The 16,142-nt window shown below is 51.1% G+C and overlaps 1 protein-coding gene and 1 non-coding gene across 3 annotated transcripts in view; both read left to right on the top strand.

Annotated features, from left to right (window-relative positions):
• The window catches only part of STEAP3 (STEAP3 metalloreductase), a 79,700-nt gene that overhangs the window by 13,266 nt on the left and 50,292 nt on the right, over positions 1–16,142 (top strand). For both annotated transcript variants that reach the window (XM_075530267.1, XM_075530266.1), the window contains exons 2-3: positions 11,869–12,368; positions 14,165–14,692. In XM_075530267.1, the coding sequence (XP_075386382.1) occupies positions 11,877–12,368; positions 14,165–14,692 (1,020 nt within the window). In that variant the 5' untranslated portion in view covers positions 11,869–11,876. The remainder of the gene's footprint in view (positions 1–11,868; positions 12,369–14,164; positions 14,693–16,142) is intronic.
• On the top strand, positions 12,914–13,077 carry LOC142425118 (U1 spliceosomal RNA). The gene has a single exon (XR_012779491.1). It is a non-coding gene; the product is annotated as a U1 spliceosomal RNA (small nuclear RNA).

The raw sequence follows: 16,142 nt of genomic DNA, 5'->3' as shown, positions 1-16,142 counted from the left end.
CCTGGAGGCCCTGGATGGAGCAAGCCGTTAACATGCATGGCAGCTAACCAAACAGTGGCCTGGGGAGTCTCCTTCTGGAAACTCAGCCATGGAAAAACGTATGGAGCGCAGCTAAGTCTGATGCGCTGGGATCACCACGGGCCGGAGTTGGCCTGTCAGCTACTGGCACTGCAGCCCCTACAGTGACAACAGCCTTGCTCATCCCGAGATGACAGGGGTGCGCCTTGATGTTGTGGGGAATAAACAGGAAATAAGTGAAGCTTTCAGAGTCAGCATCCCTGATGTCACATTAGGCTCAGAGGAAAGAGTGTTTACTCTCAGTCTACATGAACCCTTAAGGAGGCTGGAGTATCCGGATCTCTCTTGTTTCTTTTTATTTTACAATAACTTTTTTTAAAAAACAATTTTTTAGGGGCTCTTACAACTCTTATCACAGTCCATACATATACACACATCAATTGCATAAAGCACATCTGCACATTCTTTGCCCTAATCATTTTCTTTTTTTTTCTCCTCTTTTCTTTTTTTACATTTTATTAGGGACTCGTACAACTCTTATCACAATCCATACATATACATACATCAATTGTATAAAGCACATCCATACATTCCCTGCCCCAATCATTCTCAAAGCATTTGCTCTCCACTTAAGCCCTTTGCATCAGGTCCTCTTTTTTTTCCCCTCCCTCCCCGCTCCCCCCTTCCTCATGTGCCCTTGGTTATTTATACATCGTTATTTTGTCATATCTTGCCCTATCCGTAGTCTCCCTTCCCCCCCTTCTCTGTCGTCCCTCTCCCAGGGAGGAGGTCACATGTGGATTCTTGTAATCAGTTCCCCCTTTCCAAACCACTCACCCTCCACTCTCCCAGCATCGCCCCTCACACCCTTGGTCCTGAAGGTATCATCCACCCTGGATTCCCTGTATCTCCAGTCCTCATATGTACCAGTGTACAACCTCTGTCCTATCCATCCCTGCAAGGTAGAATTCGGATCATGGTGGTTGGGGGGAGGAAGCATCCAGGATCTGGGGGAAAACTGTGTTCTTCATCGGTACTACCTCACACCCGGACTGACCCATCTCTTCTCCTAAACCCCTCTATGAGGGGATCTCCAGTGGCTGACACTTGGGCCTTGGGTCTCTACTCTGCACTTCCCCCTTCATTCAATATGGTATATATATATATATATATATATATATATATATATATATATATACACATATATATACACATACATACACACATAAATATATATACATACACACACACACACACATATATATATATATTTTTTTTGTTGTTGTTGTTGCATGATGCCTTATACCTGGTCCCTTTGGCACCTCGTGATCGCACTGGCCGGTGTACTTCTTCCATGTGGGCTTTTTTGCTTCTGAGCTAGATGGCCGCTTGTTCACCTTCAAGCCTTTAAGACCCCAGACACTATCTCTTTTGATAGCCGGGCACCATCAGCTTTCTTCACCACATTTGCTTATGCACCCATTTGTCTTCAGCAATCCTATCATGGAGGTGTGCAGTCAATGATATGATTTTTTGTTCTTTGATGCCTGATAACTGATCCCTTCGGGACCACTCGATCACACAGGCTGGTGTGTTCTTCCATGTGGACTTTGTTGCTTCTGAGCTAGATGGCCGCTTGTTTATCTTCAAGCCTTTAAGGCCCCAGTCACTATCTCTTTTGATAGCCAGGCACCGTCAGCTTTCTTCACCGCATTTTCTTGTTCACCCACTTTGGCTCCAGCAGTTGTGTCGGGAGAGTGAGCATCATAGAGTTCCAATTTAATAAAAGAAGGTATTCATGCATAGAGGGAGTGTTTGAGTAGAGGCCCAAGGTCCTTCTGCCACCTTAATACTTAACCTATAAATATAGACACATCGATCTATTTCCCCATCCTCCTATATATATTTGCATGTACATGTCTTTGTCTAGACCTCCACAAATGCCCTTTGACTCCTAGCTCTTTCCTCCATCTCCCTTGACTTTCCTCCTGCCCTACTACCATGCTTCGTCGCCACCTGGGCTAGAGTATACCTCTTCTCTAAGCAACCTTACCCTTGATCATTTCCCACCAGGCCTGCCACTCCCCTCTCTCTACCATTTTGGGTCCCATGTTGTTCCCTTGTCCCTGGGTTTGTTAACACCACTTCCTTACCCCCTCGACCCCCCCACCCCAAGTCCCCCCGGAACTGTCGGTCCCATTGTTTTTCCTCCAGATAGTTCATCCAGCCTGTCCTATTCAGACAGACCTGTGGAGACACTAACATGCATGAAAACAAGACAGAGGAAAACAAAGCAACAGTATACAACCAGACAACAAAACAACAAAAACAAACCACTGACAAAGAACAAAACAAAACACTTCACAAGAGAAAAGCTTGTAGTTAGTTCAGGGATCGTTTGCTGGCCCTTAGGAGCGTTTTCCAGTCCAGTCTGTTGGGGCACAAATGTTACAATAATTTTTTAAAGATGTAATTCACACACCATATAATGTATCCCTTTAAGGCAGTGGTTCTCAATCTTCCTCATGCCGCGACCCTTTCTTACAGTTCGTCATGTGGTGGTGACCCCCCCCCCCCAACCATAAAATTATTTCCGTTGCTACTTCAGCACTGTCATTTTGCTACTGTTTTGAATCGGGTAACCCCTGTGAAAGGGTCGTTGGACCCCCAAAGGAGTCGTGACCCACAGGTTGAGAAGCCTGCTTTAAGGTCTCCAGTTCAGTGGCTCTCGGTATAGTGACCAAGTTTACAACCATCATCATGGTCAACTTTAAAACATCATCTCAAAAAGAAACCCTGCACCCATTAGCGGTCAACCTCCACCCCTTTTTCCCCCAACCCCCCAAACAAACATACACACTCACTGCCATCCAGGTGATGCCGACTCATAGTGACCCAATGGGACAGGGTAGCACCGCTCCTCTAGGCTTCTAAGACTGTAACTATTTACGGGAGTAGAGGCTGGTGGTTTAGAACTGTTTGTCTTGCAGATCACAGTCTAACACGTAACCACTACGCCACCAGAGCTTCCTGTGTGAAACAGACAGATTTCTCCCAAGTCTCCCCCAAATATGTCAGACAGTGCTTGCAGGAAATGGCAAATGATTGTCAAGTTACCTCCCTAAAGGCAGTCAATTGCCAGACCACTGTCTGGTCCCACCAAGGTAGGGCCCAGCTCCCTGCTGTTGAGGACAATGGGCTACTTCTCCCTAAAAGCTTGTGACCATTAGCTTGGTTCCTCTAGGTGGGGTCTGCACCCCCACTGATAATGATTTCTATGGAGATCCAGAGAACAGGTCAAACCTGCCCAGTGACATCCAAAGTTAGGCTGCCATCCTGAATCTAGGATCCGCCCTTCTTGTCACATGTGTGCCCCCAATCCCTCCTCTTCCTATTGTGTATATACCCCTAGATTGTCCCCCTCTTATTGCTGTATTACCTATAGTAAAACCCCTTCCTGTGATGTATGTCTTTACCTGTAATTAGTGGGCATGAACATACCCCAAAGATATATAGGCCTGGGTTAGCAATAAAGAGCTCTCTCGGGCTCCCCTCTTGGCCTCTGGTCAGGTTCCCCATTCTCTCCCCTGTCCTTGCTCCCCTGTTCCCTTTCCCCTTGTCTTCCTTCCCCGACCTGCCTCTCCACGTGGACTGAAGTGAGCATGCTACCATGAAATGTGTCTGACTCCATTATTTCAATCTCTCTTCATCCTCTCTAGGACTTTAATATAATATTTATATATCTCAGTTATACAATTGCACCTATCGAACCTGGGATTAGTTGTGGGGGGCTGGGCCTTGCCCCACAGCTTCCAAAGTCCCAACCCTACAAAATGAGACTATACAATATACGGGCCCTCTTCTGAAGGGCTTCTTTCCTCTCTCTGGCACAAATCAGGACTGCGTTGGTTTTATCACCAAATCCACTCCCATTATAGAGATATGTCATGCGACATAGAATAACATATGGCTTATTCATCCATTGGTTGATGGACTTTGGAGCTGTTTGTCGTTTTTAGCAATAGTGATGTTCGGAACACTGGCACACAACGTGTGTGTGTGTTTTCATTTCACTGGGGTGTAACTCAGGAGTTGACTTGCTGATAACTATAGGCCTAAGCTTCTGAGGCAATACCGACCATTTCCAAAGTGGTTGCATATTTGACAACCCGTCCAGCAGCGCATGCGGGTACCCATTCCTCCTGGTCACCGCACTCAGTTACCATCTACTTTGCTTCCTTCACTGCCACCCGACTTGGCACGGAGTAGTTTTGATTTGCATTTTCCTGGTGACTAGTGATGTTGACTCAGGAGCCCTGGTGGGGGAGTGATTACACATTGGGCTGTGGATCTGTGGGGTCAGCAGTTTGAAACCATCAGCAGCTCTGAGGGAGAAAGACTGGTTTTCTACTCCTGTAAACAGTTACAGTCTTGGAAACTGACAGGGGGGTTGCTATGAGCCAGCAGTGGCTCAACGGCAATGAGTTTGAGTGACATTGAACATAATTTCATGTACTTTGTGGCCATTCGTCATTCGTTTATCTTTGGAGAAATACTTACTCAGGTACTTTGCCCATTTTGTATGTTGTTTGTCTTTTTGTTATTGAGTTGTAAGAGTTCATAGATTCTTGAAACAAATCCTTCACTAGGTGTATGATTTGCAGACAATTTCTCCAAATCTGTGGGTTATTGATTACTTTCTTGATGATGTGGCCTCTGTGTTTCTTGTCCACAGCGGGTTCGAGAAGGTAAGCACGTAGTGAGCTATGATGAAGTCTAGATCTTGACTCATACAGACTCCTCTTTCTGGAAAGTTCTTTCCTGGCTCTCTCTTACATTTTCAAGTTCAGCCCAGGCCTGCCTCCCACAGGAAGCCTCTTGGTGCCCCTCTCAGACCCTGTATGATACCATGCTGTGCCCGCCACTCCCTTCTGGCCAGAGACGGTACAGAATGTCTGTGGGCTTCACAGTAGCTGCAAAGGGTCATTCTCTGAGGAGCGGGAAGAAAAGATCGAACATCTGTTTGTGCTTAATGTTTTATCTTATCCGTTTAAACAAATATCTCTTCTATATATGATACATCTATACGTAAATGGTGCACAAGGCACATGTATATGTTTTACACATATAAAACTCACTACCGTCAAGTTGATGCCAACTCACAGTGACCCTCTAGGACAGGGAAGTGCCCCGTGTGTTTATTTATAAGAATAAAAATCCCTACACCTCAGGACCAATAAAGAGAGTAACCATACCAGGAGGAGAAGGGGAACGTGGGGGGGGGGAAAGGGGGGACTGACCACAAGGTTCTACATATAACCCCCTCCCAGGGGAATGGACAACAGAAAAGTGGGTGAAGGGAGACAGTGATTAGTGTAAGACATGAAAAAAATAATTTATAAATAATCAAGGGTTCCTGAGGGAGGGAGAGTGGGAGAGGGAGGGAAAAAATGAGGAGCTGATACCAAGGACTCAAGTAGAAAACAAATGTTTTGAAAGTGATGATGGCAACATATGTACAAATGCGCTTGACACAATGGATATATGTATGGATTGTGATATGAGCTGTAAGAGCCCCCAATAAAATGATTTTAAAAACTAAAATAAAATATTAAAAAGAATAGAAAGCCCTGTCTTTTTCCCACAGAGCAGTTGGTGGCTTTGAACTGTAGACCTTGTGGACAGCAGCCCAAGGCATAACCACTATGCATGCCACCGAGGCTCCTTCTTAAATATATATGAGGGGTACCCCCCCAAAACTGAATTTCCCCCCCAAAGCTATGTATTTAAATTTTTTTTACAAAACAACCTTATCACCTTCAAAGTACTCTCCATTGCAGTTCATACATTTGTCAAATCTGCAATCCCGTTCTTGGAAACATTTTTCAAGCTCATCTGTTTGGACGGCTGGCAGGACCTCCCTCATTTTTTCTTCACCTTTTCTATGTCATCAAATTGCTGTCCTTTCATGCGCCTCAGCAAAAAGAAGTCTCATGTAGTAGGTCAGGGGACTAAGGTATGTGTGGCAAGAGAGACATGCTGTTTTTTTGCCAAAAACTAGCACATTGAGATGGCTGCGTGAGCAGGTGCATTGTCATGGTGGCAAAACCAGTCCCCCGTCTGCCACAAATCAGGTCTTTTTTGTCACACGCTGTTATGCAATCTTTTCAGAGCCTCTAAATAGAAAACCTGATTAACAGTCTGGCCTGGTGGAGAGAACTCCAAATATACGACAAGCTGACATTTTTGTCCATTCGGGAAGTTGATGGATGTCCAGATTGAAGTTTGTCATCAATCGGCATTTCACCTTTTTGTTTGAAATGAAAATCTACACTTGAGCTTTACCCATAGGGCTGTCCTTGTAAGCTGTGTTCAACCTCACAACAGTTTCTGCGGCCTTCCCACCCCCCACAGCAGTAAGCAAAATTTCACACTCACAAAATCAGCCATCACAAAAACTGCTTTTATGAAAAATTTACTGTTACCAGAGAGAACCTTCCCAGATGATGCCACTGGGTACCACTAACTCGGAGCATATTCCTCGAAAGCTCCGCCCAGCAAAACTTTTTGCCGTTTTCTTCCTTTTGACTCCCCAAATTTAATATTAGTGACAGGGTAGAGTCAAAAGTATTTTTAACGCTTAAAGAAAAGCTGGGGGGCACTGAAGGACGAAAACTGTGCCACACTCCTCTCTCAATCCCAGAGGCCTGTATGAGACAACATGTTTGCTGTCAGTCACTTTGTGAGCGTAGGGGCGCCTGCAGGTCATGCCCGTCCCCTCCATGTGCCTCCTCCCATAGCTGCCCCCGTGGCTGTGCATTCGGTCTGGCCCCTCTCTGCTGTCTACCCTCGGATACGCTGTGGGGTCTGCTGGATGGAGCAGCCAGGTTAGGCTCATAGGCCTCGCTCCCACTCTCCAGCTGAACCTCAGCCATGGCCCTGCTAGGACGTGGCAGGATGCCAGGAAGCCTGGGCAGAGGGAGCCGTGGGACCTGCCGCTCACTCTTGCCCACATGCCAGAGACTCAGTCTTGTAGCTGGTGCTGTGAGCAGCTCGGAAGGGGGATGGGGTGTGGGGAGGGCGGCAGCCTGTTACAAGTGGTGGTCTTGGCCCAGTGAGCTGGTAACTTGATCCCATTTCTCTTCCCTCCCCTGGTCTGTAAATAGAATTGCCTGAGCCAGGGCCTTGGCCCAAGCCAGGGCTTGGTTGCAACCCTGTGGCTTCCAAACTTGCAGCGCCTGCGCTATTCCCAGAAATATTCCTGGGAATATTCCTGGGGCATTGCTCCACCAGGAATTCTGAGACATGCTCCCTGCCCACAAGGACACACACACATACACACTCATATACACATTCTTCTTTCACACACACACTCACTCATATGCACACACCAACACACTCACACACACACCAGTCTCTTACACACACCCCACATACACACACACTCACTCACTCACATGCACACACCAACACACCCCACATACACACTCACTCACATGCACATACCAACACACTCACTCACATACACACACACCAGTCTCTTACACACACCCCACATATACACACATGCACACACCAACACACTCTCACATACACACACCAGTCTCTTACACACACCCCACATGCACACACCAACACACTCTCACACACACCAGTCTCTTACACACACCCCACATACATACACACACACTCATACACACCCTGGAACACACCCATACCTGTCCTAAAACACAGCTCTGTGCCCTTGCAGGTCTTCACTGATTTAATCCTCACCGCAGCCCTTCGAGGAGACAATTTGTGTCCCCGTGGTAAAGGTGAGCAGACTCAGGCACAGAGAAGTAAAGTCACGTGCCCGAAGTCCCCATGCTAATCAATGGAAGCGTGCTGGGGCACACCCCTGCACCCCACCCTCATTATAACAGGACTGCAGGGTCAGGGGCCTGTGGGTGTTGGGGGGGACACAGAGGGGAGTACCACACCTGGCCTTTCCTGGTGGTGGTCAGTAGTGCTCTATGTGTCTGTCCATCCATCCTGGGGCTCAGCGCAAGCTGCCTTGGGGCCCTAACCCTGAGACCTACAGCAAATGGCCAGCCTCTCCAGAGAACCCGCCCAGCCTGGCCCACAGGGCATCACTGGGTTCCAGTGTCCCAGGGCCTTTCCAACAGAGCAGGCAGGACCAGCTCCTGAGCTGCTGCCCTGCGCTTTCCTCAGCTCACCAAATAAGCAGATCCCTAATCAGACTCTGAAGCACCGACCCCAAAGACCCAACCCAGCCCAGGAGGAAACACATTAGGACGCAGGCCCAGGTCCGAGCGCTCTCCCCGCTTCCAGCCGGTTTCATTCATTTTGAAAATGTAGACCCATGTGTGGTGTTCCAGAGACACTCCCAGGCAGTGTCTGCCGCGATGCCCTGCTGCTTCCCCACTGGAAGTGGTGTCTACCTGTGTTCTGAGCTCAGTCTCCTGCTGCCCTGGGTTGAATGTTGGTGAACTTGACTTACCCAACCCCCCAGCCTTCCACATTATAAATCATCCTACAGCCGCGGTTGTGTCCATCTTTAAACTCTTTAAGCGTGCTCATTCAGCACCTCCTGTTACTCACGAGGTGAGGGGAGAGGCTTCTTTCCAGTGGGGACCTACTGGAGTTCGTCCCGATGGCTAGGTGTGTGTGTGGAAAAGATGATTTGGGGACCTCAGTGGAGGGTGGTCTCTCTCCCAGCTCTAGGGGCTGCAGCTTCAAAGGCCTTGACTGACCCCATAGGGGGCCTTGATCATTAGGCTGCAGACCACAATTCGCAGGGAGGGAGTTACTGTCCACTCACCAATTCTAGAGGTCACCTGAAGAGCCCTGTCAGGATTCTCCTCTGGTCCAGCTTTTTCTCTCCCACCCGCACGGCTCCTGTGACCAAACCAGGGTCTTGGACTGTCCGTGACTTTGCCCAGCAGCTGGTACCATATTGCCCCTGCTGGTACCCACCAACTATTCACTTGCTAACACTGACCAGCACTGACCTGGCACTTGCTCTGTGCTTAGTACAGCCCTACCTGCTTCACATCATCAGCTGACTGACAGCAGCCCCTCAGGGAAACGACTACAACGAACTCCATTTTACAGCCGGGGCACTGGCAGACCCAAGGTCACACAGCTAAGAGGAGCAGGGTCAGAATGGAACCAGGCAGTCTGGCGTCTGAGCAGCCTTCAGAAGGGTGTCTCCCTGCATGGAGGCATGACCACCATAGGATGGGTCACGAGAGCTGCCACACCAAGTGGAACATGCCCACTTCCATTTGGAAGGGGGTGGGGTAGGCAGGGCTGGTATCTGGGCACGAGTAGTGTGGGGGTCTTGGCTGGTATCTTCAATGTCTGGTTGCAAGTGAGGCATCTCTGTGGACTCTGGTCCCCACAAGAAGGGCCCACAGGAGTTTCCTGGACCAGACCCCAGTGTCTTGGGAGAGAGACAGGGAGATATATACAAATCAGCAAAGCACAGGCTGCAGAGACAGAAAGACCCCCTGTGCGCTTGCATTTCCTCACTTCCTGTCGGCACTGCCTTGACCACGTTTCCTTACCCTCACTGAGCCTCAGTTTCCCTTATCATTAAACCGGGCACAGTCATAGTACCTACTTCGTAGGGTTTTTGTGAAGCTGGACGATCACTCTTTTAAGGGCTCAGAGCAGCATCTGGCATGGAATGTGTGCTGCTAGGAAGCTGGGCCTCAATCAGCGGTGTCCCCAGACAGAACAAAACCAGATGCTGCCTGGCCTTGTCCTACCCTTCTGATGGTCCCTAGTGGGATCAGAAGTAGATCATCAGACCGTACTTCATAGTCTCTCTAAGTCGGGAGGCATTATAGCAACGAACCAGCAACACCCCAGGTGGACGGGCCGGGGTCTCCTGCAGAGGGGAAACTTTGGCCACAAATAGGCACTACCTTGGCCATGCAGCATGCCTGCGCCAGAGTTCTAGAAACCGTGTGAGGTTGTATTGTTTGTCCTCTCGGAGCAGATAGCTTATCTCCATGTCGCACGCCCAAGCTGACACCCTGCTTATCTAAGGGCAGACATCTGGGTTCCATAGCCTCTGGTCTCCGCCCCCACCCTTGCATGAGAATTGCGGTTACTATTGTGGGGTGCCCCTGAATTGTGACCCAAGGGCCCTGTACTGTTTGGGCCCTCGTGGCAGCCTGGTGGCAATCCATTTCGAGGAGGGTCTTCCATTTTTTTAACCGAGCACAATGTCCTTCATAACATTAGGTACCGTCCCACCCCAGCCGCAGTCACTGGATGTTATCAGAGTCTGGGGGACTGCAATGGAAAGTGGGAAGGCAGTCCCCGTGGGTGCCGGCAGAGCACTGGTTCCGGTCAGGGGTTCTGAACCCCTTGGTGCTGCAGCCCCATTTGGACCCATAGTTGGGGAGGCTTATGAGCTTCTCCTAGGAAGGGTGTTCTTAAATGCATAAAACAAAATGCGAACCAGAGACCAATCATATTGAAACACAATTACTTTTTTTTTAACGTGCTACAGTAATGTGTGTATACATTAAATAACCAAACCCAGCGATGGGGGAGACATCCACCATCGTTTTACACGAAGGCTGAGTTAAATCATATTTAGAGAGCTCTTCCACGATTAAACTTGTGGTGCAACATTGATCACTGTGACCGACACACTCACAGGTCCTGCTGATGCTATTGTCTTCGTTGCCTTCTGTAATTCTGAAAGAGAATTACTCTTTAAGATTTACTTGAGATTGCGGAAATGAAAGTATCTTCTTGCCAGCCACATTTCTTGCAGACTCCCAGCCACTAGTCTAGAAGGCCCCCTGTGACCATTCACGTGTAAGACTTTCAAAGGAGACCCCAGGTCACCCAGCGCCCCCCTCCCCGCCCCCAGCACGTGCACAGCAAAGTTCCACCACAGAAGTCCGCACAGAGAGAGTGCAGTGTGGCATTTCAACATCCTTTCGTTCATCGGGCAAGTGCTGAGTGCTGGCTTGTGTCCGGCCCTGTGCTTGAGAGTGGAGCTCAAAGTCCAAGGAGATGAGGCTCTGACCTTCAAGACACTCACCATCCTTCTGCTTAAGGAAAAGCGTCTTAGGCACCACTCTGGACATACAGAATGTCCGCAATGATGAGGAACGGGTCTGCTCCTCCTGGTCATCCAAGAGTGCAAATGATCATCAACTTGGCACTTCCCCAGCCGTGATCTTTCAGGAAGCTGGTCCCCAGGCCAACCTCCTGCGGTGCCACCAGACGGGCTCAAACTGCCAACTTGAAGTCAGTAATCTAGCACAGGTCCTTAGTGTCACCTGCACACACATAGCACATGTATATGATACCCAGTTGTGTATGTGCACACCTACATACATACCCAGGAGTGTGCGTGCGCGCACACACACACATATACAGACCTACATCCATACATATGAAGCCCAGATTCACTCAAGTTGGAAATAACTGGTCACCCCTGGCTGGAACACCACCTGTCACATCATTCCTTCGGAAAGAAGTCTGTGGGGCCCTGTGGGGCCCTGGCGGTGGACATGGTACACCCTTTGCCCGGGGCTCTCCCTCCTGGCAATTCATCCCGAGGGAGAAAGTCAGCAGGAAGGAGAAAGGGTGGAGACAAAGAAGGTTCTGTCCCTTCTCCTCCTGAATCTGTACTCCTCTTGTGCAGGGCCTAGGTCCCGCTCAGCTTGCACCCCATAGGCTGGCCCAGGGTGGCAGTGAATCCCTGTTGCCTGGCCGGCTCACCGCCACACAATTCCAACAGACAATAGGAAGAGGTGTGCAAGGAGAGCCTGGAGGCCCCCCCCCCCCCAATGACCACATGCCCATCTTCTCTTCCAGCTACTAAGATGTCCGGAGATATGGACAAGCCGCTCATCACCCGCCGCCTGGTAGACAGCGACAGCAGCCTGGCCGAGCCTCCCAGTGAGGCCCCCAAAGTGGGCATCGTGGGCAGCGGGGACTTTGCCCGCTCCCTGGCCATACGCCTGGTGGGCTCTGGCTTCAGCGTGGTGGTGGGGAGCCGCAACCCCAAACGCACGGCCAGGCTGTTCCCTTCTGCAGTCCAGGTGGCCCTGCAGGCCGAGGCGGTGAGCTCCCCGGAGGTCATCTTCGTGGCTGTGTTCCCTGAGCATTACTCCTCGCTGTGTGTTCTCAGCGAGCAGCTGGCCGGCAAGATCCTGGTGGACGTGAGCAACCCCACAGAGCAGGAGCATCTTCAGCAGCGCCAGTCCAATGCTGAGCACCTGGCCTCCCTCTTCCCTGCCTGCACCGTGGTCAAGGCCCTCAACGTCATCTCGGCCTGGACCCTGCAGGCGGGCCCAAGGGATGGGAACAGGCAGGTAGGTTCGAGGGGGAGTAACCACCCTGTTAATGATTGATGTAAGTAAGCTAACTTCCAGCGGCTCCACTGTGCCAGGCTCCTTAATGTGCAGCCAAGTTTCATGGTTAGGAAAGAGAAAATGGACACGTTCATGAACTCACCAAGAGTCCCACACCTGGTAAGCTGAGATCTGAACCCAGCCCAGAGGCATTTGCCGTGGCGAGTTTTCTTCCTCGGGGACAGGGTGGCTTTCTCCCGTTACTACTAAGAGTCCAGAAGAAGAGGGATTTTTGCCTTTAGCATTGGACTCAGAGGAAAGGAACACACTTAGGTGCCAGGCCCTGAGGACAACAAGCTTCGTCTCAAAGACAGAGTGGATTTCTCAGAACAGGCAACTGTTTCTTCTGGGGGCAGAAGATGGCTGGCCAGAACCTCAGATCAGCTAGCAGCACATGCCTTTCTTGGCAGTAAGAGCTCTTTGGGAGTCACGGTCGTTTTTAGTAACAAGAGGCCATCTACATCCCCCTGGAGGAAGTGTGGGAGCGTTCAATGAGGGGTCAAGTCATACTTACCTGGCAGGGGAGAGACCATGACCACGAAGCTGGTTTTCCCAGGGCGAGGCTTCTCCATTGTACTCTGGATGTGCTGACCCCTGCGATTTCCCCGAATGTGGGAAACTCGACTGCATAATTTGTGGTAGTGGGGGACTGCGTTCGCGCTCTCCCCTAAAAAAAAGGGGGGCGGTCAAGTCAAGTCACTCTGCTCTGCTTCGTTTCACACCGGGCCCTGTGAAAAGGTACAAGAAGGCCCGCCATCTCTGGGTGTAGGCATTGTCATGGGACCTCCCATGTGTGGACCAGCCAGGGGGCAAAGGGGTGAATTGGGTGGCAAGGCCTAGGGAAACAGAGCAGAAGACGGGGTGGTGGCCCGCGGGCTGGGTTGAAATGGTGTGGAAAGGGACAAGGAGGGAGGAGGGTGTCCTAGGCTGAAGAGACAATCCGACAAAGACACATATGTAAGAAACGAAACTCCCAGACCTCAGCTTCCTCATCCGAAAAAAGTAGGGGTCCTAGTACCTAGCTGGCAGGCTTGCTGGGGGCTCAGGAATCGTGTATGCCAAGGCTGACATATAGTCAGTCAGTGCTTGGTTAACTTTTTCAGACCAGATTGGCCATAGTCTCGTCAGTAAGCTCATGGGAGAAGCAGTGGGCCACAAGGCTGGCCCAGGTAGTGGGGGCCTGCGTGTCCGCTCAGAGCCCGAAGGGGGGACCGGCTGGCTTTGGGTAGAGCTGAGGCCACACACTCTGGGACACGTGGAAAGAGCTATTTCTGACCCTGAGTTTGTGTTACTGGTGGGAGAGTCATTTGGAAATGGATGGTGGTGAGACTGCACCACACCACACGATGAGCGTAATGAGTGCTACAGGATTACACATGTGAACACACGATGGATTGTGTGTTGTGTACATATTGAGCTGAGTGACCCCAGGGCCTCCCATGGCGCTCGAAAGGTCCCGTTCAAAGACCTATGGGGTCTGATGACGGCTACTGATGTCATGAGCGGGGCGAGATGGTCCACCCTAATGGCTTCCTTGGCACAGGGGGTTCCTGAGCAGGTTAACAGAAGCTGGGACCCCACAGGAGGCTGGTCCCCACGGCCTGACCCCTGAGGGGGCAACAGAGTCACCTACCCCCAGCTTCCCTGCCCCTCTTCACCTGAGTGTCCACAGCGGTAAACTAGAAGTGGTCTAGATGCCAAGGTGCTGTCCACTCCTGTGGCCCGTCTAATTGCCCCCTTTGTCCCTGTCCCCACAGGTGCCCATCTGCAGCAATCACATGGAAGCCAAACGCACAGTCTCAGAGCTGGTGCATGCCATGGGCTTCTCACCAGTGGACATGGGCTCCCTGGTGTCGGCCCGGGAGGTGGAGGCCATGCCTCTGCGCCTCCTCCCTAGCTGGAAGGTCCCCGTCGTCATGGCTCTTGGCCTCTTTGTCTGCTTCTACATCTACAACTTCATCCGGGATGTGCTGCAGCCCTATGTGCAGGAGGGCAAGAACAAGTTCTACAAGCTCCCGGTGTCCCTGGTCAACACGACGCTCCCCTGCGTGGCCTACGTGCTGCTCTCGCTGGTGTACCTGCCTGGTGTGCTGGCGGCCGTCCTACAGCTGCAGCGCGGCACCAAATACCTCCGCTTCCCAGACTGGCTGGATCACTGGCTGCAGCACCGCAAGCAGATCGGCCTGCTGAGCTTCTTCTGCGCCCTTCTGCACGCGCTCTACAGCTTCTGCCTGCCCCTGCGCCGCTCCCACCGCTTTGATCTGGTCAACCTGGCTGTGAAGCAGGTAAGCCACCTGCACTTCTCCTCCCTCAAGTCCTCTCCTGTCTGCAGGGAAGCCGCAGTCAGTGCTGTGCCAGGCGGTGCAGGAGCAGAGCGGCTGGTGCCCAGAGGTCCAGTCACACATTGCGGTCTGCAGGTTCTGTTGATCGGTCTGGCCCGCGTCTGAGTACACGATCAGTGACCAGAACTCGCCAACTGGGTGAGACAGAATAGGCCAAATAGAAGAAGCACAGTAGAGGGCATTTAGAACAGCGGTTCTCAACCTGGGGGTTGCGACCCCTATGGGGGTTGACTGACCCTTTCACAGGGGTCGCCTCAGGCCTTCGGAAAACACATATCCGACAGTCTTAGGAACCAAGACACCACTCCTCTATCCGTCTCCAGGCGGGTCCCCCCACATGCAGATCCGCCCAAACACGAGTACCCGGTGTGAAGACTGTTAACCATGCAACACCATGCTCCAAGACAAAATTTCATTTGTCACTAGAAATAAATATTTCACCATCTATAATTACACAGTGTTTTGGGGACTGATCGCTATGCTTTGATTATGTTCAATTTGTAACAATGAAAATACATCCTGCCCATCAGCTGTTTACATGACGATTCATCACAGTAGCAAAATGACAGTGATGAAGTAGCAACCCCAGTAATGTTATGGTTGAGGGGGTCCCCACGGCATGAGGGACTGTATGAAAGGGTGGCGGCCGGAGGAAGGTTGAGAACCACTGATTTAGAAGGTCCTGAGTGCTAAAAGGGAAAATAAAACAGGAGGGAGACGCATGTGAGTTAAAGGATGGGCAGAGAGGGGCTCGCTGGGTCTGTGGTGTATACATCAGGCACAAAGGAAAGGAGAGCGGGCCCAGGGAGCAGCAAATGCAGAGGCGAGGTGGGGTGGGCGGTGGCGCACGGGCGTGCGGGGTGCAGGGGGTGGGGGGCATGCCTGGCATGTTTGTGGGGCAGCACAGAGCATGCATGGCTGGAGCCGTGTGAGCGGGGGGGTGGGGCGCAGGAGATGGAGCCTCGCTGACAGGTGGAGGCCAAGTCCAGGGAAGACTTTCAGGGCCAAGGGAGGACTCTGGCCTTTGCCTCTGAGTGAAGTCAGGAGCCAGGGGCAGGTTTGGAGTAGAGGCATGGTCCTCGACTCGCGTTTTCATTGGCTCAGATTGAGACGAGGCAAAACCCCCAACCCAATGCGCTGCTCATCGTGAGCCTCCATGAGGTTTCCAGTTCAAAGTCCCAGCTGCCCTCAGAGGCAAGACCAGGCTGTGTGCCCATCTTTTGCTTTGTTGGGTGTCGGAGCCACTGTAGCCCAAAACCACATCACACAGTTTCCGAGACTATTTGCTTACTGGAGCAAACAGCCTCGTCTTTCTCTGAAGGAGCAGTGGGTGAGTTTGAACCGCAGATCTTGTGGCAAGCAGACCAACAGGAGACCAGTGAGCAAGGTGTCC

The sequence above is a fragment of the Tenrec ecaudatus genome, chromosome 13 (genome assembly GCF_050624435.1).
Source record: "Tenrec ecaudatus isolate mTenEca1 chromosome 13, mTenEca1.hap1, whole genome shotgun sequence".
NCBI lineage: Eukaryota > Metazoa > Chordata > Mammalia > Afrosoricida > Tenrecidae > Tenrec > Tenrec ecaudatus.
Note: the sequence above shows the minus strand (reverse complement) of the source record. Positions and strands in the feature narration are given on the sequence as shown.